At 41.3% G+C, this 25,861-nt stretch overlaps 1 protein-coding gene across 1 annotated transcript in view; it reads left to right on the top strand.

The window, feature by feature from the left end:
- ETNK2 (ethanolamine kinase 2) overlaps positions 1-25,616 on the top strand; it is an 89,679-nt gene extending 64,063 nt beyond the window's left edge. Inside the window, exons 3-8 of the mRNA XM_075335641.1 lie at positions 3,392-3,523; positions 7,180-7,322; positions 7,401-7,484; positions 10,005-10,165; positions 13,872-13,945; positions 17,516-25,616. Of these exons, the coding sequence (XP_075191756.1) occupies positions 3,392-3,523; positions 7,180-7,322; positions 7,401-7,484; positions 10,005-10,165; positions 13,872-13,945; positions 17,516-17,588 (667 nt within the window). The 3' untranslated portion in view covers positions 17,589-25,616. The remainder of the gene's footprint in view (positions 1-3,391; positions 3,524-7,179; positions 7,323-7,400; positions 7,485-10,004; positions 10,166-13,871; positions 13,946-17,515) is intronic.
- Positions 25,617-25,861: the final 245 nt, after the last annotated feature.

Here is a 25,861-nt window from a genome sequence, read left to right as displayed (position 1 = left end):
ACTCATCATGTGCACACAGCTGTCGCGTCATTGTCCTCCTGGAATGTGAACCTATACCCTAAGGCTATGTTCACATGTGGCATCTTTTTGTCAGTGCACCTTGAGTGCATCAAAAATGCATCAAATACACACCGCGGCAAAAACGCAACAAAAACGCACTGTGTTTTGCCCAATACGTTTTTAAGTCAAATCTATTGACTTGAAGGGCTCAAAAACGCTGGAAAAATGCAGAATTAATTGGCATGCTGCATCTTCAAAAAAGAAGCCAAGATGCAGTCAACAAAAGATGCCCAGTGTGGACCACAAAATCAAAATGTCATAGACCTTGCTGGAAGAAGGAAATGCATGCATTTTGGATCATCTTTGTGACCTCAAAAATGCACCAAAAAACGGAGCAAAAGATGCCCTGTGTGAACATAGCCTAACCCAGTCTCAAGCCTTTTGCAGCCTTTAACAGGGTTTCCTGTAGGATTTTCCTGTGTTTAGCTCCATTGATCTTCCCATCAACTTTTACCAGCTTCCCTGTCCCTGATAAAGAAAAGCATCTCTACAATATAATCCTTCTACCATGTTTGATGGTGGGGATGGTGTTTTCTGGGTGTTTAGTTTTCCGCCACACATAGCATTTTGTATTTAACCCAAAAAGTTGTTCTTTGGTTTTATCTGAGCAGAGAACCTTCTTCCACATTCTATGTCCCCTACATGGCTTTTTGCAAACAACAAAAAGAATTTATGACTTGCTTTCGAATAATAGCTTTCTTCTTGTCAGTCTTCCATAAAGGCCAGATTTGTGGAGTATACAACTAAATAGTTCTCCTGTGGACAGATTCTCCCACCTGAGCTGTGGATCTCTGCAGCTCCTCTAAAGTGACAATGGGCCTCTTGGCTTCTTCTCTAATTAGTGCTTTCATTGCTTGGTATCTTAGTTTAGGTGGACGGCCATGTCTTGGTAAGTTGGCAGTTGTGCCGTACTCCTTTCATTTATGAATGATGGATTGAACAATGCTCTTTGAGTTTTTCAGACCTTGGGCTCAATTTATTAATTAGGTGATTACTGGAGACAATTGGTGACTCAGGATTTTATTTAGGGGTATCAGACTACTTAAAATGGAATACAAATGCACACCACAATTTTCAAATTTACAGTTGAAACCAGAAGGTTACATAACCTATCTAAAAAGACACATATGCATGTTTTCCTCACTATCTGACATGAAATCAGAATAAACCTTTTCTGTTTTAGATCAATTAGGAACCAAAATTATATTTGCCAAATTCTCTCTCTTTCATTATTCTGGCATTTGGCAAATATAAATAATTTTGGTTCCTAATTGACCTAAAACAGGAAAGACATGCAGATGTGTCTTTTTAGATAATATATGTAAACTTCTGGTTTCAGCAGTATACTTTTAAAATATCTAGAAAACCATGTACCATTTCCTTTACACTTCACAAATACTTGCTATGAAGTGTTGGTATATCACATAAAAGCCCGATAAAATAAATTTAGGTTTGTGAGTGTAACATGAAAAAATGTGGAAAGTTCACAAGGTATATGTGTTTCAAACGTTTTATTGGTCTCTGAATATGAACAAGTTGTAACAAAAGCTTGTTGATTTTGTGTATATAATGATAATAATAACAAAGCATTAGAAGTACCTATATCAATTAACAAATTGTGTGTGTGGGGGGGTGGAGTGAGGAAGATTGGGGGACAAGGAAAGGATTAGAGAAAGATAGCAATTTATTGGGGGTAATAGAGACACAGGGGAGGTAAGATGGGGTGGGAAGAGAAGGGTAGGAGAACCAAAATCAATATGATTGAAAATATGTACAAAATTATGAAACTGTTATATATTATAAACCCTGAGTTTAGTGTTTGTGCTGGTGTTCTCTTGTCTTCCCTCCTCCAGTTCCGTCTCCATAAGAAGCCATAAACAGATGACCGTGTCCACGAGATGATGTGCTACATGAGTGGATGTGGGCAGCAGCCCTAAAAATTTATAGCATATCATATAAAGCTGTAAAGATTTTATCACGTCTCTATTTAGAAATATGCTATAATTGACTTGTAACGTTTTATCTGTCATTGGCTTTCACTTTATGAGTAATTGTACATTTATCATATTTATCTGTAGTTTTGTTAATCCTTAGGTCCTTGACCTGTTGAAGTGCAACGATTTGAAAGCTGGTTCTCCATGGCTGCCTCTGGGCAGTTTAGTTTTTTAGTCAATGGATCTCGACTGCTTTACTCTGGTCAGCTGCCGGCTGAGAGAAAGGCTCAGCCAGCCATCTTCTGGTGGTAGCTTATCTGTGTGAGAAAAATGAATTGGGTGCTAAAATTCAATCTGGTTCACAGACTAAAAACTCCTTAATATAAAAAATATCAATTTTATTAACAAAAGCATTTAAAAACACTTCCACATTATATAGAAAATATTAATTGGTGCCATACAAAGATTCCAACATATATCCCCCTTATTATTCTAGTCCTATGTATTACCCCAATTAAGGAGCAAGAACAAATGTCAGTACGGCGCAGTATACAAGTATATCCCTAAACAGTCCAATAGTCAAGGGTCCTACAGTCAAGATCCCTAAAAGCAGCACTTTTTTTACCCTAAATTAGTCGGTTCTGCACTGAGATATAATTCTGTATATACTGCCACTTCCTATATTAGTGAGGAGGCTGTCAACCTTCTACCCCTAATCGACCCGACGCGTTTCCCCTTCAAATAGAAGGTTCTTCAGGGGTCATCAAAAAGTAGTATAGAGAAATACAATTAATTTATACATTATCCTCCAATCATACAGTGAATACAGACATAGTTTTTGTAATCTCCCCAAACAGAGTACATCAAACGAATGATCTTCAGATTGTACAAATGACTATTATAGTCTCCTCTGGTGCTGTCGTATCTTTAGTCTCCAAGAATTGCCAGGTAAGACAGAGTTCCACAAAATATTAGCGTGGATATTACCGAACAGGTAACATTTTGAGCTCTCCTTGTATTACATTTTTCGTGAGAAATTTTAAAATTCAATCTGTTAAACCTATACCACCCTCCAACATCAGCTATTAGGGTAGAGTTTGTAGGCCCCCATACACATTATTAACTCCATTGACTTTGTGTTCCTTTGTAAAGCCTCCCTGCACTTGGCTCTGTTGTACTGTATATGTATTTATGTCATTTACACATAATCCATTTGACAGCTGCAGCGAATGGACACGGTGGCATCATGCACTCACCTTATAATTAGGTGATCTTACCCCTATATTTAATGTATAGTTATTATATATAGCACTATTACTGGAGTCCATTTCAATTCTTAATCCGTTCTACATCATTATCTGTAATCTAACATAGGATTTTCCTGTTTTTTTTTACAGCTTAATTGCACTTGAAATGGCGAAATATCACTGTATCCCAGCCCAGAATGGCTGCCTTCCAAAGGCATCTCTGTGGCAGAAACTGAACAAGTATCTATCAATCCTGCGTACTGAAGAAGGTCCTCAGGACAGGTATGGCTGCTACAAGACAAGGGAAAAGAGCTGAGTTTCTAGCATATGATCCCTGCATGAATATAGAGTATTCTGTCCTGTTACAGTGATGTTCCAGTGTTTAGTCCTGAATAGAGCGGAGGTGGGCGCCATCTGCATTAAGTAGAGCCCACAACATATTATTGAGATGCATCTTTACGTTAAAGACCTAAAACTACTGATATTCTGTATTTTGCTCACAAAGTGATGTTTTCAGAGAATGACGTTCAAAAAAACATCATAAAACGATACAACAGCACTAAGTGGTATGAGCCATTAGTCATTCTGCTTTCAAAAGGGTCTTAAAGGGGGTGTTACATGCAGCGATATCGCTGGTGAAAGTACCCACCCCCGTCGTTTGTGCGTCATGGGCAAATCGCTGCCTGTGGAGCACAAAAAAAAAACCACGGACTTACCTGCCTAGCGACGTCGCTGTTGCCGGCGAACCGCCTCCTTTCTAAGGGGGTGGTTCGTGCGGCGTCACAGCGGCGACACTAAGCGGCCGCCCAATAGAAGCGGAGGGGCGAGAATGAGCGGGACGTAACATCCCGCCCACTTCCTTCCGCATTCCAGCGGCCCCAGGTAAGCTGCAGTTCGTTGTTCCCGAGGTGTCACACGTAGCGATGTGTGCAGCCTCGGGAACATCGAACAACCTGCGTGCTCAACAATCAATGATTATTTAAAAAGGAACGACGTGTCAACGATGGACGATAAGGTGAGTATTTTCCATCGTTAACGGTCGTTCCTTGCTGTCACACGCAATGACGTCGCTGACGATGCCGGATGTGCGTCACGGAATCCGTGACCCCAGCGATATATCATTAGATCCGTCGTTGCGTGTAACGGGGCCTTTAGAAGTATGAGAAGTGATGGCATGTCAAAGGACATGTCAGCTGTTCCTGATCTGTAGCACTCTGTTGGGACCACCATTGATCTTCACAACAAAGAGATTAAAGTCAGGTTAAAGGGAACCAGACAGGTCCTCCATGCCCTTCAAGCTACCCAGCATTAGTGGATCTTTGGCTCCTCCGTGGACGTCAGGTTTCCTCTTGGCTTTTAGACATGCGCAGTATGACCCTGAAGCCATAAGGATTACACCCGGCTTTAGAGGTACAATGACAAGCATGAAAGAAAGTTGCGCGGATTTTGCAGAGAGCCAGAGATGACACCGACTCTTGCTAATCATGTTATCACTCCCACAGGGGTAATAACATGCTTGATGGAACAACTACTCTGCAGAAACAGACACCCTGTCTTCTAGCCAAAAAGTTATCTGCATATTTCAAATGGACTTTAAAAATATTTTTTTTACACCTGTTAATGTATCATCCAGTATAAAGGGCTTGTTAGGCCAGGTATTTATAAAGGAATATACAGATGCTGGTGGTCTGGAGGGCAAGGGGGACCTGTCAGGTGTTGTTTAAACACTGCGGCTGCTTCCCCGCACAACAAGTGCACAGATGTACGGAGGGAAAAGCTGTGAAAAACAGTACTGCTGCTAGATACAGGCATCCTGGCCACCTTGTTACAGTCTCCCATAATGTGATTATAATACAGATGACAATATCTTAGCTATATATTATAACATTATAAAATGGGCATATCCCTTTTATAGAGACCTGTTAGCTCTCCTATTTCCTTACGACTGTGTGGTCAATGACAATAAAAAAATCAATTTTCACCAATTTCCCTATAATCCATTTTTCAACTGCTGTGACTGTCAGGGCACGGCATCATGTCCAAATCTTGTGACTATGTGAACCTACCCCATTGCAATTTTCCCCCCAAAACCATGCATTAGCATTGTGTGTGTCAAGCCTGCACCTTGCGACTGTGACCCTACTCCAATGCAGTTTTATCCCCAAAACCACGCATTAGCATCGTTGACCTTATGCACTCACCAAGCAACTATTTGACTTTACCCCAATGCTGTGGGACGCACAAAACTATCTATAAACAATGCCGTTTTACACAAAAGTACACACATTAATAATATTGGCATCATGCCCACACCTTGCAACTACCTGACCCTACCATAATACAGTTTTATCCACAAAACTTCACATTAACATTGTTGGCATCATGCCCTCACTTTGTGACTCTGTGACCCTACCTCAATGCATGGTTTTGTGAGTAAACTACACTAACATTGTTGGCGTCATGCCTGCACCTTACAACTATGGGACCCTACCCCAATTCAGATTTACCTGCAAAATGACACAATACCATATTGAAAATCATATCAATTTGTGTTATACCTACATACTGCTGCAATTTTGAAAACTCTACCGCAAAGTGTAGATTGGGCAAAAATAAGCTACTTTGCAATTTACTTGCTCTTTCCATATTCTTCCATTTTCCTGATTTATGTTATTTTTCCCATTTATTATTATGATTTCTTAAAAGTTAGTAAAGGGAAACCGTGTAGCAACTGCCCATAGCCGCCTATTAAAATCTAAAGGGGGCTTTACACGCTACGATATCGTTAATGTTTGGTCGTCGGGGTCAAGTTGTTAGTGACGCACATCCGGCGTCATTAACGATATCGCAGCGTGTGACACTGACTAGCAACCTTAAGCGACCTCAAAAATGGTGAAAATCATTCACCATGGAGAGGTCGTCCCAAACTCAAAAATCGGTAAGGGTTGTTTATCCAGGTGGTTCATCGCTCATGCGGCAGCACACATCGCTATGTGTGACACCGCAGGAGCGAGGAACGTCTTCTTTCCTGCCCTCGGCCCCAATGCGGAAGGAAGAAGGTGGGCGGGATGTTACGTCCTGCTCATCTCCGCCCGTCCGCTTTCATTGGCCGGCCGCTTAGTGACGTTGCGGTGACGTCGCTGTGACGCCGAACGTCCCTCCCCCTTGAAGGAGGGATTGTTCGGCAGTCACAGCGACAACGCCGACCAGGTAAGTATGTGTGACGCTGCCGTAGCGATAATGTTCGCTACGGCAGCGATCACAAACAATCGCATGCGCGATGGGGGCGGGTACTTACACGCTCGCTATCGCTACAAATTGCTAGCTATATTGCTACCTTGTAAAGCCCCCTTAAGAGCTGGATCAGTAAAAAATGTATGACACCCTTATATAATCCGTTTTTTTTTTTCACGCATCCATTGGTTTGTAATGGATGAGTGTGATCCAGAATATGGATCAGAGTAATGCATGCCGCCACTTTTTACACACACACCATTGATCCATGTAAGAACGTTCACGTGAACTACCAAATTGAACTTCCGCATTGGTCCATGTGCTATCGGATTTTCAGACAGAAGGCACACATACCAAATATGTGTCCATAAGAATGAGCTGATCAGTAAAACTCGGGTATTGCTGATGGCAGTAGAGCACATGGCAGGAAATCATGGCTTCCCCGGTGAAGCACTGCTCGCTCTATAATACAGAGGCCGGTGCTCTAGCCCGCCATTATTACTTATTATTATGCAGGGGCTAATTATTTTCTTTTCTGTTATAAATTTTATGTCTGTATAGAGAAATACACTTAAAACCAGTCAGGAAGCCAAAATTGTTCTCAGCTGTTGTTCACGAGACTGGCATTGATCTGTACACCCCTCTTGTGACTTTTTTATTCAGGGGGGTATCTGGATGTCTATAATTCCTGTACTTATTTGTAGATTACTAGCAGGGATTCCCAGCTTGAAGGTGATGGAAGAGGAACTTTTCTGGCTGCAGAAGTACCTGCCCTCCCTTGAATCACCTATTGTTTTTTGCCATAATGACTTACTATGTAAGAATGTAATCTACAATGAAGGCGAAGGTAAGAACACTGAAGGATATGTGTTGTTATAAAATGATTGTATCAATATTTGCTAACATTCTTTTTTGTTCCTGACAGGACTTGTCCGATTTATTGATTATGAATATGCTGGATACAATTACCAGGCCTACGACATTGCTAATCATTTTAATGAATTTGCAGGTAATTGATTTATATTTTTACTATTTATGATTTGTTGTTGCACTTATTATTAGATTACTAGTCACTTCTATACACTGCAGGTGAGATCTCAAATGTATGGTGTTCACTAGAGATGAGTGGACCTGTGGAAGTTCGGTTTGGTGGGCTTAGTTGGTCTTTAGATAAAGTTCAGATTGGGAACTGGACTTGACCTGAACCCCAATGGAAGTCACTAATTGGACAGTTCTGGTCTCTGCCTACATACAGCTAGCCATAAACAGATCACTTCCGGGGGAGGGTGTGTGAGTGTTTTTACATTTATTTATTTTTTTTTGGGCAGTGTGAGCTAATTAAACAATGCAAGCGTCTCGCACTGGGCTGAGCACTGAGCATACCTGAGCACAGCGATGCTCTCGCAAGTGGTGTTCATACGTAAAGCATCCAAATTCCGAACCCAAACTCTATTTTTTTGTAAAGTCGCGGTATGAACACGGAGCCTCAGGTTCGTTCATCTCTAGTGTTAATCATTGATATTTCCTAAAATATTAGATAAGCGACAATGATCTTATGTATCTGTTGCCATTGGTTTTCATTACCTGAGACAATTGGTCTACCTGGGATTGGTATGACCTTATAGTGCAACTTGGGTGAGACATAAAATAGTTTTAAGGCCACATACCCACAATGAGTATTAGGTGCACAAATATTGCATCATCAAATGTTCACCAATTCTGTAAATAGGTTCACTGTGGGGTTTTTTTTGTTTTATTTCTATTGACCATGCCATCTAAGGGGTTATACTACTGCAGTGAATCAGGTATCTGCTCCATACATGCACACTCGACATCCATCATATATACAGCTGATGTTAGGAAACTATTAAAGAGTAACTAAGCTTTTTTTTGGTTATTACTATTGTTTCAGCATGGAAAGTTGTAAAACTTTGCAATTGACTGCAGTAGGCGATTTGGCGTTTTTCGTTTTCAAAAATGTGATTATAATGACCTCCAGACTCTTAATTTTCTTCAGGGTTTTCTTATTGTTGTGCAGTATCTATACTCCAAGTGTATGTAATTGAGGGACGGATTGTGTCTGCAGAGGGAGAGGCACCTCAGGGGAGGCACTGTAGTGTCCTGCATTCTGACCGCACTATGAATTAGGCCCCTATCACATTGCGTTTTACCTTCCGCTCACAGGTCCCGTCGGAGCAGCCGTCCGAACCGCCCCTCCCCCACTCTGCAAAGCGTGTTCCGGACTCATGCGCCCGACAGGGCCATTCACTGCTATGGAGCGCACTGCATTAGCGTGTGCTCTGTTTTGTGCCATTTTTTGCACATATACGTTTCTGCAGACAGACACCCGAACGTAGTCCACCTACATTCGGGTGTCCGTCTGCAGAAACATATATGTGCAAAAAATGGCACAAAACAGTGCACACGCTAATGCAGTGCGCTCCATAGCAGTGAATTGCCCTGTCGGGCGCATGCGTCCGGAACACGCTTTTCAGAGTGGGGGAGGGGCGGTTCGGACGGATGCTCCGACGGGACCTGTGAGCGGAAGGTAAAACGCAATGTGAAAGGAGCCTTAGGGTGGCCATCACAGCAGGAGAGGAGCACATCTTCTGTTTCTCCAGCGCTCCTTTATTGCAGCTGTGGCGGATTCTCTCATTCTTTTTTATGATATCAGTGAGCTCAGCAGCCGAGCGCACACAGGAGACAAGTTTCTCTTGAAGTCAATAACAAACTTTCATAACTTTCCTTACTTGACACAATAATGCAAATAAAAAATAAAGTTTAGTTACCACTTTGCTAATAAGCAGTTTTTAATTTTTGCGCCTTTGTTTTATTCTCCACTTTTTCCAAGAGCCATAACTTAACTAATTAATTTTATATTTTGGTTGATTAGAGTTTCGGACCCAGCAATATCACATTTGTTTACCTTTTTTAAATTATTTTTATTCCTTTATTTTTAATGGGAAAAAAGGGATCAGTGATTTGAACTTATTTTATTTTTTTCATATATTTTATTTATTTATTTTTTACTTTATATTTTAGTTTTCCAAAGGCACTTGAACTAGCAATAGCTTATACTATAGTCTGTACTGCAAAAAAAAAAAATACTGAAGTATATAAATACAATAATGTTCTAGGAAGCTCAACCCCAATCTGTGCTTCATATGAGGTCATAGATGGCAGCAATGGGGGCCTTCAGCAGACCACAAACGATCGGGTCATGATGGTAGCTGATGGGAGCCAGTGCACCTGGGCACTATATAGATTGCGCTATTTAAATGCCGCTGTCATAGATTGACAGTGACAGTTAAACAGGAGCGATCGGACCTTGCTCCAGGCGCTGCTGTTATAGAAAGATGTTGGCTGTGTAAAACTGCAAGCATCTCCCTGATATAGTGCAGGCTCAGCTCCTGAGTTTAATCCATACACTGTGACCCGAACTGAGACGTACTAACTATGCAATGTACAAGGAATTTGTATCAATAGATGAGAAAGACATAATAGTTTACACTTCTGCCTGCATTTCTAGGAGTGAATGAGCCAGATTATCGATTGTTTCCTGACAGAGAGACTCAATTGGACTGGTTACGACATTACTTGGTTGCCTGCAAAAGGCTGAAAGGAGAAAAGGAAGAGCCGCAGGACAAAGAGGTGGACGATCTTTATATCCAAGTTAATCAGTTTGTACTGGTGAGTTTTTCAGAGAAATTTTCTAATCTTGAGTCGCAATAGAGCGCAGTATTTATGCTTGATGACAAGTCATGCCCAGTTAGAGTAAAAAATAGATGCAAATTGTATAGTAGAGCTAGAAAACTACTAAGGTGCAAGATTCATACCTGTGTTCTGAGTCCCTTTCTTCTGTGCCATAATAGGAGCAGAAAGACAGAACACGTGCAAGAAACTGATTCGTCACATAATGAATTCAACCGCCACCCTGTAGACCCCATGAGGTCTGCTGGGTTTCTGTTGCATTGTCCATGACAGAATCTAGTAGTACATTAGTACAATATATACTAAATAATATCAGAAAAGCTGGTCAAAAATACTAGATTAAAGGTGATAAGTTCCTGGGCACAACATTCTATATAATTCTATGTGGTGTGTGACCATTATGGAGATATTACCTATCTTGAGTAACAAAGTAGAAATAACATGCTGTGCTTCTAATACAATGTTGTATTATAAATATCCAAACACTCTATATAAAAAAAAAAAAAAATTATGTAATAATAAAAATCTGTAATAATAACAAATACTTATGCTGTTATGCTAGCGGGTGTGGACCCACTGCGCCGTGGACTGGGCTTACCTTTTTAATGTAATAAAATAATCTGTAATAATAAATAAATATTGGGTTTTCATGAGAGCCTCTGGTGGTGAGGATGGACTGGACTGCTGGTAGGCACCAGTACCAGTCCAGGCCTGTCCTCAGTACTAGAGCAGCAGGCCCAAATGTCAGGGATGCAGGTACAAAGGTCAGGCAGGACGGAATGGGTAGTGAAGGCTGACAGGACAAAGTATGTTCAGGAAACAGGCTGGACGGGCAGTACTGGAGACAAGCAGCTCAGATTCAGGTACACGGCCAGGCAGGAAGGGTTCAGGAGCTGGAGACAGGCAGGACGGATGCATATACTGGATGAAGGCAAAACGAGTTCAGGTACAGGTAGCTGGCAGGATGGCCTGGCACAGGAGACAGAATGGACAGGTTCAGGTACAGGTTATCAACAAGCAGGTTCAGGCAAGGGATTCAGGCAGGAAGCAGACTGGCGTACTGACAGGCTCAGACTAACCAGGAACCTAATTGCTTATGTACCTCCCTATTGGGAAAGGTGCCTTAAATACCCACTGCTTCCCAGGCATAGACTGGGGAACACTTTCAGTTAGCACACGCTGCCTTTTTAAGAGCCCTAAGGACATTGCCAAGAGACCTACACGTTAGTGTGGAGACCAGTGAAGGAGGATGGGAACGAGCAGGGTGGCTGTGATGGTGAATATGTTGGTGTCCCTGCCAGGTGAAGGAAGTGGCACACTGCAAAGTCGCCGGTATTACGTAAACTTATTTAAAAAAAAAAATAAATAGTATAGTAAGACTTCAGTTGTCTTATGCTTTGCGTATATTTGTAGCAAACCCAGAAGCTGAGCCCACTCCATAGAAAGCAGATGTTGGCTGTGTTATATTGCTGTCACCTACTTCTAACATAAGTGAACGCATATCGATAGCTGCTATTTCACCGCTTACTTGCCACTGTCAATGTCATTAAGGTAGTTCACCCATTGGTGCCATGGGTTATGATGGCAGGTGAGAGCCTGCTGAAGGCCCATGTCATTGCCACAGTCTGGGCTTCATAGGAGATCACTATTTCACCATATACAGCAATACAAAAGTATTGCATTACAGTGTGCAGCAATCATATGATTTCCAAGTTAGGAAGGTTAAACGTTTATCAAAAATTTATCATTTTTCTACCACAAAATTCACATTTGAAGTAACTCTGAGGGGCCTATATGACAGAAAATACCCAAAAGTAACACCATTTTAAAAACTTCACCCTCAAAGTGCTCAAAACTACATTCAAAAAGTTCATTAACCCTTTAGGTACTTCACAGCATTTATAGCTAAATTTAAATTATCATTTTTCTTTTCCTCACAAAAATACTGCTGTAGCCTCCAATTTTGAATTTTTATAATGGTAGCAGGAAAATATGAACCATACAGTTTCTTGTGCAATTTCTCCTGACTATGCTGGTGCCCCATATATAGTATAAAACCACTGTTTGGGTGCATGACAGGACTCTGAAGGGAAGGAGCGCCATTTCACTTTTTTAACACTAAATTGGCTGGAATTGCTAGTAGACTCCACGTCGCATTTGGAGAGGCCCCAATGTGGCTAAACAGCGGAAACCCCCACAAGTGACCCCATTTTGGAAACTAGAACCCCCCAAGGAATTTATCTAGATATGTGGTGAGTAACAAACCCTCAGGTGTTTCACAGAATTTTACAACGCAGAATCATTAAAATGAAAAAATATATTTCCCACAAAAATGTTTTAGCCCCAATTTTTTTCATTTTCAGAAGAATAGCAGGAGAAAATGGACCCCAAAATTAGTTGTGCAATTTCTCCTCAGTACACTGATACCCCATATGTGGTGGGAAACTACTGGTTGGACAGTTCTGAAAGGAAGGAGATTTGAAGTGCAGATTTTGATGGAATGGTCTGAGGGCGCCATGTCACTTTTGGAAAGTCCTTGATGTGCCTAAACAGTGGTAACCCTCCTCAAGTGAACCCTATTCTGCAAAATAGACTCCCTAAAGAATTTATCGAGATGTGTGGTGAGCACCTTGAATCCCCGAGGTGCTTCACAGAATATTATGATGTTCAGCTGTGAAAATTAAAAAATAAATTTTATCCACAAAAATGTAGCCTTAAACCCAATTTTTTCATTTTCACCAAAATAACAGAAGAAAATGGACCCCAAAATTTGTTTTACACTTTCCCCTGAGTACGGTGATACCCCATATGTGATGGAAAACCACTGTTTGGGTGCACGGCAGGGCTTGGAAGGGAAGGAGCACCATATGACTTTTTAAACACAAAGTTGGCTATATACGGTAATTAGATTGACATGAAGAATATACATACATGCATGCATTTTAAATTATTTATCCCTCAAATTCTTCATAGATTTATAAAAAGGAATCTTTTACTAGTGTCATGCTGCCAGAAACACAGGCAGCCTGGCTGTGTGTTTACATGCATGTATGTTGTACTCTAAAACTCAACGGGCTTTTGACAAAAACAGTTTGAAGACAGGGTACTATAGGGTGACTTGTGACTAGTTTGGCGCTACCCCTAGACAACTTCTTCCCAAAGTGCTCCAGGAAATTGACAGGTCTCTCCCATGTGTGTATGTAGTGAGTGATCTGTCACTCACCTAGAGTGGGGCGGGGAGAGGCCAACCTTGGACGTAATTAAACTAATCAGATCTCTCCGTATAGTTCCCGATCGACTTTTCAAATCATGTTCTCTCTGAAACATTGCAACAGCATTTCAGTGAAAAAAATTACTGAAGTTCGGGTAACATGATTTTACGAGTGACTCATAGTGACAAGTTCTCTTTAAACATTTGTTATTCCTAAAATCATGATTACAACCGAATTTCAATTTCATCCATAGGTTATATACTTAAATTATATATACAATTAGTGTACTCAGTTTGGTTATCTAGATTGTACCAAGTCATGATTCAGAACAGACACATATATGGCAACTGTGGATAGCTGTTGCATTAGTAAGTTTCTGTTATAAAATATCTCTAACCGAACCAGCGGATCTACCAATCCCTTAAAGGCTTCAGTCAGATTTGTAACCACTACCTTTTTCCTTTATTTTCCAGGCAGCACACTTCTTCTGGGGTCTATGGGCTCTCATTCAGCACAGATTTTCTGACATTGATTTTAACTTTGCACAGTAAGTGTTTCATTGCAGTTAGAAAAAGCTTGGAAAGTACTGTCTCTAAATAGAATTTGCATGATCACAGGTGTCCAAATTTAGTATTATGTGAATAAGGGCAATAAAATGATTGCCAATGAACAAGCAGTACCAAAATATTCAGGGTTTTCTTTATACTCCTATTTAAACAATGCAATTTGACCATTACCTTTAAATGATTTTAATGCATGAAACCTAAAAGAGGACATCCTGAATAATTGTATGCTTCTTGAAATTTACACCATATGCTTAGTAGGTGCAAACTGAAGGCCCATTCGGATGAGTCAGCTTTGGCTAGTTCTTAACGAGCACCAATCAACTATATTCAAGTTGATCGGCCCTCGTTTATTTCCTTGATTACACTGGCCTACGAAAACTGATGTCCATGTAAACAACATCATGATGTTGGCAGCAAATTCCTGTCTACACAAGTTGACTCTATCCATATTTGCATTGTTGTTTTCTTTTATGGTTCCTGATATTTTTGAAAGCTAGATTAGCACTATGTGCAGCATTATACTTGTCCTCAAAAATACCACTACGTTTGCGTAAACCCGATTGACTTTGCTAAAGTGAGTGAGGCACTTCAGAATTTGCAGGTATCTATCCAAAATGCATTATACATTAGCATGATACTGTGTATCATTTAGGCAATTTGTATCTTGGAGGGCCACATGAACAAAATGTTAGTAAGTTACTTGTTTAATGTCACAAAAATTGAGTTCTTGGTGTAGGCTAAAAGTCTAGATCAAAAAAATTGGTCTGCACTCTGATAAGTGGCTGGTGGTGCAAGTGAAAAATGGGTCCAATCCAAGATAATAAATAAATTCACTGCCTCATAGATTGGGATGCAAAAAGTTTTCCAAATTTATTGAGGCGACTGTGAAGTCATTCCGACGTTTCGACCCCGCCTGGGTCTTAGTCAAGAGTCGCTTCAAGATGGGTACCTGGGATATGAAAATTTGAGTGGGTTAATAGCGTTTGGTAGAGAATACCTTGAGGATAAAGGTCCTGGGTTTAGCCAGCGCAGCAGCGCTGTGGCTGGTGATATGGTGTATGGATATAGATACACCATATCACCAGCCACAGCGCTGCTGCGCTGACTAAACCCAGGACCTTTATCCTCAAGGTATTCTCTACCAAACGCTATTAACCCACTCAAATTTCCATATCCCAGGCACCCATCTTGAAGCGAATCTTGACTAAGACCCAGGCGGGATCGAAACGTCGGAATGACTTCACAGTCGCCTCAATAAATTTGGAAAACTTTTTGCATCACAATCTATGAGTGCAGTGAATTTATTTATTATCTTAGGCTAGAAGTCTGACATAACATTGTAAATAGGCTCTTTGAAGAAAAACAGGTCTGGACCTTTAGTGACACTTATCGGATCTAACTGTTAAAACTCAATATCAACCGTTTAACGAGCCGTGACACATGACTTAGGATAGGAAGCAAAATTAGAAACTTTGCTGTGTCTGACCCTCATCAGTGGAAAATAGGAGGCCTGATTTGCCTGGGCGAGAGAGCCAAATCAGATTTCCTGCTTTGCACTGATGAAAAACGTCGAAACACATATTTGAAGTTTTTGATTTGGCTTCTTGTCGTAAGGCATGTGGCAAGGCTCATTAAATAATTGATATTGACTTTTAGGTTTTCTACATCCAATAGGTGGCACCAGTCCTCTTTCTCTCTGAAGAGGCTACTTCCATATTTCCAGTCCCAGAGGAGCATTGCATTACACTGACCTGGTAGTCTCCACAAGGGAAAACATTCCTCCTTAAGGTGGTGTCACACATAGCGACGACGACAACGACGTCGCTGCTACGTCACCATTTTCTGTGACGTAGCAGCGACGTCCCGTCGCTGTCGCTGTGTGTGACATCCAGCAACGACCTGGCCCCTGCTGTGAGGTCACCGCTTGTTGCTGAATGTCCAGCTTCATTTTTTGGTCGTCGCTCTCCCGCTGTGACGCACACATCGCTGTGTGTGACAGCGAGAGAGCGACGAAATGAAGTGAGCAGGGAACAGGAGGCGGCATCTGGCAGCTGCGGTAAGCTGTAACCAGGGTAAACATCGGGTAACCAAGGGAAGACCTTTCCCTGGTTACCCGATATTTACCTTTGTTACCAGTGTCCTCCGCTCTCGCTGCCAGTGCCGGCTCCTGCTCTGTGCACATGTAGCTGCAGTACACATCGGGTAATTAACCCGATGTGTACTGTAGCTAGGAGTGCAGGGAGCCAGCGCTAAGCAGTGTGCGCGGCTCCCTGCTCTCTGCACATGTAGCACAGCGACGCGTGTCGTTATGATCGCTGTTGCGTCTGCTGTGTTGACAGCTAAGCAGCGATCATAACAGCGACTTACAAGGTCGCTGTTGCGTCACAGAAAATGGTGACGTAACAGCGACGTCGTTGTCGCTGTCGCTATGTGTGAACCCAGCTTTAGACTCCACAACATGGTAAACTCCCTGATATGTAGCTGATAGTATTTTTATGGCAACAATTGAAAGGACTTTTTATGATTCAGCGCTCAAGAAAAAGATCACAGTACTGTATGCTATAAAATCTTGATACAGAGTTAAAAAAAACATTCAAAAGTAGGTCTCCTGAGGTTAACAGATTGTAGGACTCCCTTTGTTAGCCCATTGCACGCTGTTCCATGCAATGCTTTTCTATGGTAGTACAGTGACCTACAGGGATGCAATTGGCACCTGCCTCAACCTGTTTGTTATTACTGCTCAGTCAAGAGGCAAAAAAACTCAAAAAAATGGTAGAATTGCTGTTATTTTGCACCTTTTCAAGACCTCTTAAAAAATGCTAATAAAAGCTAATCATTAAATTATACCTCAAAAGCCATTGAGAAATACAGCTTATCAAATCTCAGAAAACAAGTGATGCTCCGTGATCACATTTTGGAAGGCAATGTTATAGGTTTTTCAGTCTCAAAAGGTAGGTTCACACGACCGTATTTTTTCCATCCAAGAAAAACAGTCCGATTTATGCTAATCAGACTGTAATACTCTGATCAGACTATTCAGAGTTTGAACAGAGTTGTACATGTTTTTCACTGAGTTGGAGAATGAAGAAAAAAAAGTTTCTCCACCTTCTCCAAATGTTAGTCCGTGAAAATCTATGTCACCCAAGTGCGGTCTGATTTTTTATTTTTTTCATGGATCTATAGACTGGCTGAGTGTCATCTTATTCTAGGATGCAAATCGTGAATGCTGCAATTTTTTTCACAAATCGAACCATAGTGTGAAAAAAATTGTTCACCCGCACTGCCTCATTGAAGGACAACGGTTGAAGTCCTATCTGATTTTTTGACGGATAGCACTCGGACCGATAATACGGTCGTCTCCACTAGCCCTTAGAATTACCGAATATTTCTTCATTGTATGCTTTATACCTGGTGTGGCTTGTCGGCAGCATTTTTCAGTTCATGACCACTGGTGAAACATTGGTGTCTGATATTTTGTTCCATTTTCTTTCTTTTACCTGTTATTGTGGTATTTCAGTCATATCGTACTTTCTTTTCTTTTTTTTTGTCAGGTATGCTATGTTAAGATTCCAACAATATTTTCATGTGAAGCCACAAGTGACTGCACCATGGGATGTGAAGTGACGAATTATCACTGGAAACTAAAGCAAAACCTGGATAACCTGGAAAGTCTGCAGCACGCTCCCCTTGTACCTACATGGGATCAATGACACATTGTCTAATAAGCCGAGGGTCTCCTATTAGAATTGCAGCTCAGTTGCTCAAACTTTATGCAATTTCTAGGACAATGACCTCTTTTAGGCAGCAGTGTTCACTGATAGTAAAGCTGGCAACACCCAGAAGAATATCTGACCTGATCCAATCGATTTTTGCTTTTCTCACATTAAGTTTTAAATGGCTATATAGACAAGTACATTTCCCTTAATTTTTTCCCAAATTTATCCATGGAAAATTATTCACAGGATTGTAACATATTGTATCTTAATACTTTAAAACAGATCATTCACTATATTATGCTGTTCTGTTAAAGGGCTCTTCTGTTTGCCGTTTTGGCACTAAAAAAAAATAAATATTGTGCTGTTAGGCTAAGAGAAGTTGTTAAGGAATACTGAGTAGACTCATGATTATGAGACCACTACCGTATTCAGGAGGGAGGTGCTACCCACGCCTCTTCCGGTTCCAACTTCTGTTACCACAGAAAATTCAGTATTGTTTTGTGCTGTTTTGGATGTTGTGAGAATGGATCTGTCCCCATACCTGTCCTATGCTTAAATAGGTCTAAAAAAATATAGTGACTAAGTCTCTTTAAAGTTTACATATAATGATAAATATTAATTCAATTTTCTGAAAACTGAGTAGCTATTATTGTTCATGCATGATATCCTTAACAGCAAATACAAGCAATGCCTTTACATAGTATCCATTCTCAATTACTGTTATTTTTTTTTTGTACCACAAGACTCATATCTTGGTAAAGCAAAAATGCATCTTTTCGTTGGCAGACTAAGCTGCACAGTTCCCTCTCACAGCTACACTGTCCACGCCAACCACAGTTCTCTCTCTTTTCCTTCTTGCACTGGTTAGCTTCCTAACAAGATAAACAGGTCAAATCACTGGAGCCTGATCAGGTTTGTAAATCACCAAACCACCACCAGGTATAACTGTTTTTCTTCCATTAGACCTCTATGGAATAAGATATGACCCCCCCCCTCCTTCCCTAAAATACTCTAGATTACTGGGCGCAATCTCTCTATTTCAAGCAGACCACACCATAGCCCTTAAAGCCTAAACCAAAGCCTAAACCACCTGATATAAACTACCATCTGTACATCAAACCACAAGAAATGGATCTTTTAATCCCTCTAACATACCCCAGACCAGTGCTTTTCAAATTTGAGGTGCTTCTAGCCCCTCTCACAGTTGTTGGTGACGCAGTTATGACCAAAGTGATCATTTTGTACTAAAACCCTTTGGTTGCTTTAGTGTCTGGTTAAAAACTTTTTGTGTTTGCTTAACAGTTCTGCTGGGTTTGAGATTAAATTGTAAAAATGTACCTAATTTTTACTAATTTGTACATGGGCTGCAACCAGTGCGCTTTGACTGTTGACACCCCAGCAGCAAATTGTTAATTGGAATCTGTCAGCAGACTTTTGCTATCTCATCTGAGAGCAGCATTATGTAGCCAAAGAGACTCTGAATCCAACGATGTATCATCTATAGTACTGGCTGCAACCGTTCTCACGCAATCTGAATTTTTAGCTTTTGTCATGTAGCAGAGTCAAGAGAGTTGTCCCCACCCACACCAAGCTCTCTATACAGATTGTACATAGACTGTAAGGAGTACTTTGCACGCTGTGACATCGCTAGCTGATTGTAGCGATGCCGAGCGCGATAGTCCCCGCCCCCGTCGCAGATGCGATATCTTGTGATAGCTGCCGTAGCAAACATTATCGCTACGGCAGCTTCACACGCACTTACCTGTCCTGCGACGTCGCTCTGGCCGGCGACCCGCCTCCTTCCTAAGGGGGCGGATTGTGCGGCGTCACAGCGACGTCACACGGCAGGCGGCCAATAGAAGCAGAGGGGTGGAGATGAGCGGGATGTAAACATCCCTCCCACCTCCTTCCTTCCGCATAGCTGGTGGAGGCAGGTAAGGAGATGTTCCTCACTCCTGCGGCTTCATACACAGTGATGTGTGCTGCCGCAGGAATGAGGAACAACATCGTACCTGTCGCTGCAGCGAAATTATGGAAATAACCGACACTACACAGATCACCGATTTTCGATGCTTTTGCGATCGTTTATCGGTGCTTCTAGGCTTTGCACGTTGCGACGTCGTTACCGGCGCCGGATGTGCGTCACTTTCGATTTGACCCCGACGAGATCGCAGTAGTGATGTCGCAATGTGCAAAGTACCCCTAAGGTGTCAGTCACAGCAGGGAAGTGTTGTACTGGCCTGCTTGTGAGTTTCTAGTCCTGTAATGAAAAGGGTCCTGCTAATTAAACAAACATGGCAAATAAGCAAAAGATTGGACTGTAAGGCTAGTTTCACACTTGCGTTGAACGGCATCCGTTGCATTGCGTTGTGTGACGGATGCAACGGATGTGTTGCATATAGTGGCACAACGGATGCAACGGATCGTACAAAACAGCGGAATCTGCTTTTTTTTTTTTTTTCTCTTTACAGTTGTACCGGCGGCAGACTATTGTGAACGATCAGCTGATCACCCGGCTGCCGGGTGATCAACTGATCGCTCACAGCAGCCGGTCACTGTGTGATCAGCTGATCGCTCACAGCAGCCGGTCGCCGGGAGATCAGCTGATCGCTCACAGCAGCCAGTCGCCAGGTGATCAGCTGATCGTTCGGCCGCCGAGAATGTGTGCGGGGGGTGGAGTGCGAAGTAGGTGGAGCCGAGCGGGGCCATGGCGCTAAGGACGTCAGTGCCGCGGGGACTGCATCGCTGGGGACAGGTGAGTGTGTGTGTGTGTGCGCCCGCGTGTGTACAGGCGGAGTGCGGGAGGGGAAGTGTCGGGCTCCCTGCACACGTAGCCAGGGTAAATATCGGGTAACTAAGCAAAGCACTTTGCTTGGTTACCCGATATTTACTTTGGTTACCAGCGTACACCGCTTAGCGCTGGCTCCTTGCACACGTAGCCAGGGTAAATATCGGGTAATTAGGCAAAGCGCTTTGCTTAGTAACCCGATGTGGACCCTGGTTACGTGTGCAGGGAGCCAGAGAGAGCATGCGCAGCGAAATCCTAAGGATTCTGCTGCTCAAAAAAGTTACATGCTGCAGTGGAAGCAATGCAGGTCCATCAATCGCAATCCGTTGTCCATACAAGTCTATGGGAAGCAGCGGAATCCGTTAACGGATTCCGCTGTTTTCCAAAACGGCGGACTTCAACTGAAGGAATACAACGCAAGTGTGAAACTAACCTAACAAGACATGCATGCATGTACTTTCTGTATAACCCTTGCAGCATGCTGACTTCAGCTTACATATCACAAACCTGGTGACAGATTCCATTTAACTGGCTGTGCCCACTTTTATCTCTGACCACTAGGCAATAAAATATTATTATTATTATTATTATTATTATTTCTTCTACTACTCTACATCACTGAGACAGAAGTCTCTATTGTAGACCACCAGTGTTTGTAATAGTAACCCCCCCGACTAATTGCCTACCCTACCAACTAGAACAGTTTCTCTTTTAGTGTAAAAACTACAGTATATTTATCCATGATAAATAGACAAAGAAATGTTGTCTTGCTACAAATCCAGGCCGGCATTGCAATTTAATTAAATTGTTCATATGTGAACATTCATTTTTATGGATTTCTTGTATAATACTAAAGCGGCTTTACACGCTGCGACATCGCTAATGCGGAGTCGTTGGGGTCACGGAATTTGTGACGCACATCCGGCCGCATTAGCGATGCCGTTGCATGTGACACCGATAAGCGATTTTGCATCGTTGCAAAAACGTGCAAAATCGCTAATCGGCAACACGGGGGTCCATTCTCAAAAATCGTTACTGCAGCAGTAACGAAGTTGTTCCTCGTTCCTGCGGCAGCACACATCGCTCCGTGTGACGCCGCAGGAACGAGGAAGCTCCCCTTACCTGCCTCCCGGCCGCTATGCGGAAGGAAGGAGGTGGGCGGGATGTTACGTCCCGCTCATCTCCGCCCCTCCGCTGCTATTGGGCGGCGGTTCAGTGACGCTTCAGTGACGTCGCTGTGACGCCGCACGGACCGCCCCCTTAGAAAGGAGGCGGTTCGCCCGTCACAGCGACGTCGCCGGACAGGTAAGTATGTGTGACGGCTGTTGTGCGACACGGGCAGCGATTTGCCCGTGTCGCGCAACAGATGGGGGCGGGTACTCACACTAGCGATATCGGGACCGATATCGCAGTGTGTAAAGTAGCCTTAAGACAATAGCCCATAACAATATAGATGGTGCCAGACAGTCGCAGTTTACCTGTAGAGGTAGCCTGCAGTGCATGATGACAACGCCGGTGCAAGATTTACCAACATGGTTTCTGCTCATCCAATTAAAGTGCCTTTTTACATATTTAAGATTATCTACCTAGAATATGTATTGACTGCTGAGCAGTAACATATTTCCCGTCCCCAGCAACTGATGGTTATTGTATATCTATAACCTGGAAATGGACTTTAAACTTTGTAGTTATCTGTGCTTTTCAGTATTAATCAGCTTCAATTTCTTCTATCCTTGATCTTGGGATAACTCTACATTGTATTAGTATCTGGGTTGTATAAAAATATAAAACCTGTTGCAGATTTAGGGTGGTTTCATGCAGTTTTTCACAGCTTTTTTTTTTGCTGTTTTTTAAACACTTTTCTTACCCCAAAACTTGGCAGCCTGATGTTATATACAAGACTGCATGGAGAGCACTACAATGCGTTTTGACACTTTGGCGCCTTTTTGTGCATTTTTTTTATTAAACATGTTGTATGTGTGACATTTTTCTGACTTTTAAGGTCATAGGCTTCATTAAAAGACTTGAAAAAATGCCAGAAAACTTCATGATACAAATGTAATGAATTAAAAATCCTGCTAATGACACTAAAAATGCTTGTAAAATCACAATTAAAAACACTGACATTCATAATGTTTTTTTACAAGCTTAAAAAAGTAATTTCAAAAAGCACCCAAGCCTAAAATTCTTAAATTGATTTAAGGTTGTATCGTGGAACACTCACGAGCACAATAAGCTGTCATACTCAGTTTTTCCAATATCTATCTACTTACAGTAGGGCAGTAGAAAACTGCAATCCACTTTTAACAGTTAAAGATTTTCATGCATTTTTATCATTTTTCTGTTATACACATGCATTTTACATCATAAAATCAGTACATTTAGAGCATGATAAATTTTAAAAAAATGCCAGGGATCTAAAAATTGCAAAAAAAGGGTAAAAAAAAAACCTCTGACACAAAAAAAACCCCATTAAGACAGATTTATGAATACTGTCTAATTTGTAGACAGTGTAAACTCAGTCTTAGACTGTGGAAACTATGTTCACATTTTATCTGAGTCTGTTGTCCATGGCTCTGTCAGGACTTGCGTCTATAAAACGGAATTCGGACGTTTGTGCTGATGAGCCATTGACATTAATAATGCAGACGGAATCATGTTGTGATCTGTCGGACATCATTTTAGGCAGTATCTACCTATCTGAGGTGGGCACCAATATGTGGTCAACTGCAACATGTTGCCCACCTCAATAGGCAGAAGGTGCTGAAAATGATGTCTGATAGAGCACAAAGTGACTCTGCCTGCATCATTAGCGTCAATGGCCCCATCGGGGCATACCTGTTTTCCTGGATTTTAAACATAAGCCCAGATAGAGCCACTGAATATAGCCTTAAACTGAACCAAAGTAATCACAATGATGTTGTAAACCTAGACAGACCATCTGAAGATTTACTAAAATCAATAGTTAGTTTACTTTGTGCTAGAAATTTGCTCGAAACTTTTGGCACATTTTTGGTGCACAATGTCGCATCTTGTACCTGTTTCTCATGAAATCACATCCCTTTCCTAACAAGCCGTGTCCTTTTCTCAAGCTAAGCAGAATATGCTAAAACAGATAATAAATCTAGTGTTAGGTATTAAGATCGTCTTTAGTTAATTTTTTGCTAGAACTCCGTTAATTTAGTTTAGAAAATCTCCCCCACTGTTTGTCATACATTTCATTTTTTTCTCCTGGCCATAGCGTTTATTTGCTACAGGATGAAGTAAAAAAATAACAACAACTAATTTTGACAAAAACTGTGTGAACCCACCCTAATGCCACTTTTCCATGGCAGTTTTCCAGTTAGTATTTGTATGCCAGAATTGAGAAATTCAGAAGAGGTGGCAAATCCTTTCTACTTCTCCTTGGCGTATGTTATGTTCCTAGTTTTGAATTATAACTACTGATACAAAATACTGCCGAAAATCCTGCATTGTAAAAGTGGCCTTACATTGTTAGTGGAAAATTAAAGAATGGGTTGTTGTGTACTACAACAATAATAATTCTGCACTTACAAGTTTTAATACATGTAGTGGACAACTGTGGGAAATGTTTGCTAAATATGTACAGATTATGTGGAATATAAAAATATGCAAAATGTTTCAAAACACCTTTTCTGTTAAACTGTGTTAAAAGAAGAAAAATGGGTATGTACATAGTATTATAGAAGACTTGCTGGATGCAGTCTGTGCCTTAGGCTGGTTTCGCACATTTGTATTTCCATGTCCAAGTTTGGACCATAATGTATGGACCGCCCACAGTTCTTCTAACTAAAGATGAGCGAATCCGAATAGCAAAGCTTGGTGTTTGTACCAAACATGGATTTTACACACACACAAAAAAAAAATCAGTGTTTGAGTTCGGCGTTCGGGTTCTGTACGTATGCTAACCACTCAATCAGGCATCACTGTGTTCAGGTGCGCTTGGCCCAAATTACTGACTTCCACTGAAGTTCAGGTCAAGTCCAGGTCCAGAACCGAACTGTATCTAAAGCCCGGCTGAACCTTTAGAAGCGAACTTCAACAGGTCCACTCATCTCTAGTCTTAACCCTTACTGGAAAGCCTCAAATGTGAGGCTGTTGAGTTTGGGCCAGGAGAACCACTGCTAATCCAGGCACCATTGTCCATACTCGTACCATGATACATAGAAGTGTGAAACCAGCTTAACTTGAGGCTCTTTTGTATGACAGGTAATTTTGCAAAAGCTGTGAATATCATTGTCCACTGTATATTGTAATTCAACTGTGACAAAAATATAGACTTAGGCTGCAGTCACACATCTATATAAGGCCTCATTCAGACGTCAGGGAGTCTGTTTTTCCACAGTTTAGTCAGACTTTCATCAGTTTTTCTGGGCATAAAAAAAAGATTTTTCATCCTTCTCATATCAGTCAATGAGAAACTGACAGTACACGGATGGCATCAGATTACTGTATAATTTTTTTTTTTCACTGATCCATGGACTTGAATTATTGACTCAGATCAAAATCTAATATGTCTCCGTAATTTGGTGCGGTCCACGAAAATACACAGACATCTGAACAAAATACTATAATGGGTACGAGTTTTACTTGTGAAAAATATGGATAGAACTTGTACTCGAAAAGCTGATGCCTGAAAGATCCCTAAAGTGTTATTATTCAAGAGAAGCAGGCCGCTTTTTTCAGGAGTCAATGTAGTTAAATCCTATTTTAAAAACTGAAGGAGGTGGACGGTGAACTTTTGTATCCATTGACTCTCAACAATGTATCAGTGAAAAACCAATGAAACTCGGATGGAACTGTGAAGTACAAAGTTTGTCTTCTGTGTTTCATCCGTTTTATACAGATCCCCTTCAACTTTAATGGCTGAGTTTTATCTACAAAATGGATAAGAATAGGACATGCTCTGGGTCATAGATCCTTTTTTAAAACGCATGTGTGTATGGATCGGTTCAAGTCAGTGTGCTGTCTGCGATTAAAACCCCAGCTAAAAAAGAGGTACATGGTAGTGTTAATGCAGCCTAAATCTAACATCTGCTTTGTGGTGAGGATAAAATCTTAATAAATACATTAATAAATTATTTTCATGTTACTTACAATTATTTTCATTAAAGATGATTACATATTCGTTATGTTCTTGTGCTTTCATTCACAATCACAAGCAGTACAATTAAAAAGCAAGACTGGAATCAGACATGCTCCTTTTTGATGCACTTTTTAATATATTTTAGCCAAACACGAAAGTGATCCAAAAGGGAGATGTTATGTGTTTCCCTGTTTCCTTTACACCCCTTAATGTTTTTTAATCTACTATAGCCCCTCCTCCCCACCCAAAAAACAAACAAAAATACAAATTATCTATATAAATCCAC

This window comes from Anomaloglossus baeobatrachus, chromosome 2, assembly GCF_048569485.1.
Source record: "Anomaloglossus baeobatrachus isolate aAnoBae1 chromosome 2, aAnoBae1.hap1, whole genome shotgun sequence".
NCBI lineage: Eukaryota > Metazoa > Chordata > Amphibia > Anura > Aromobatidae > Anomaloglossus > Anomaloglossus baeobatrachus.
Note: the sequence above shows the minus strand (reverse complement) of the source record. Positions and strands in the feature narration are given on the sequence as shown.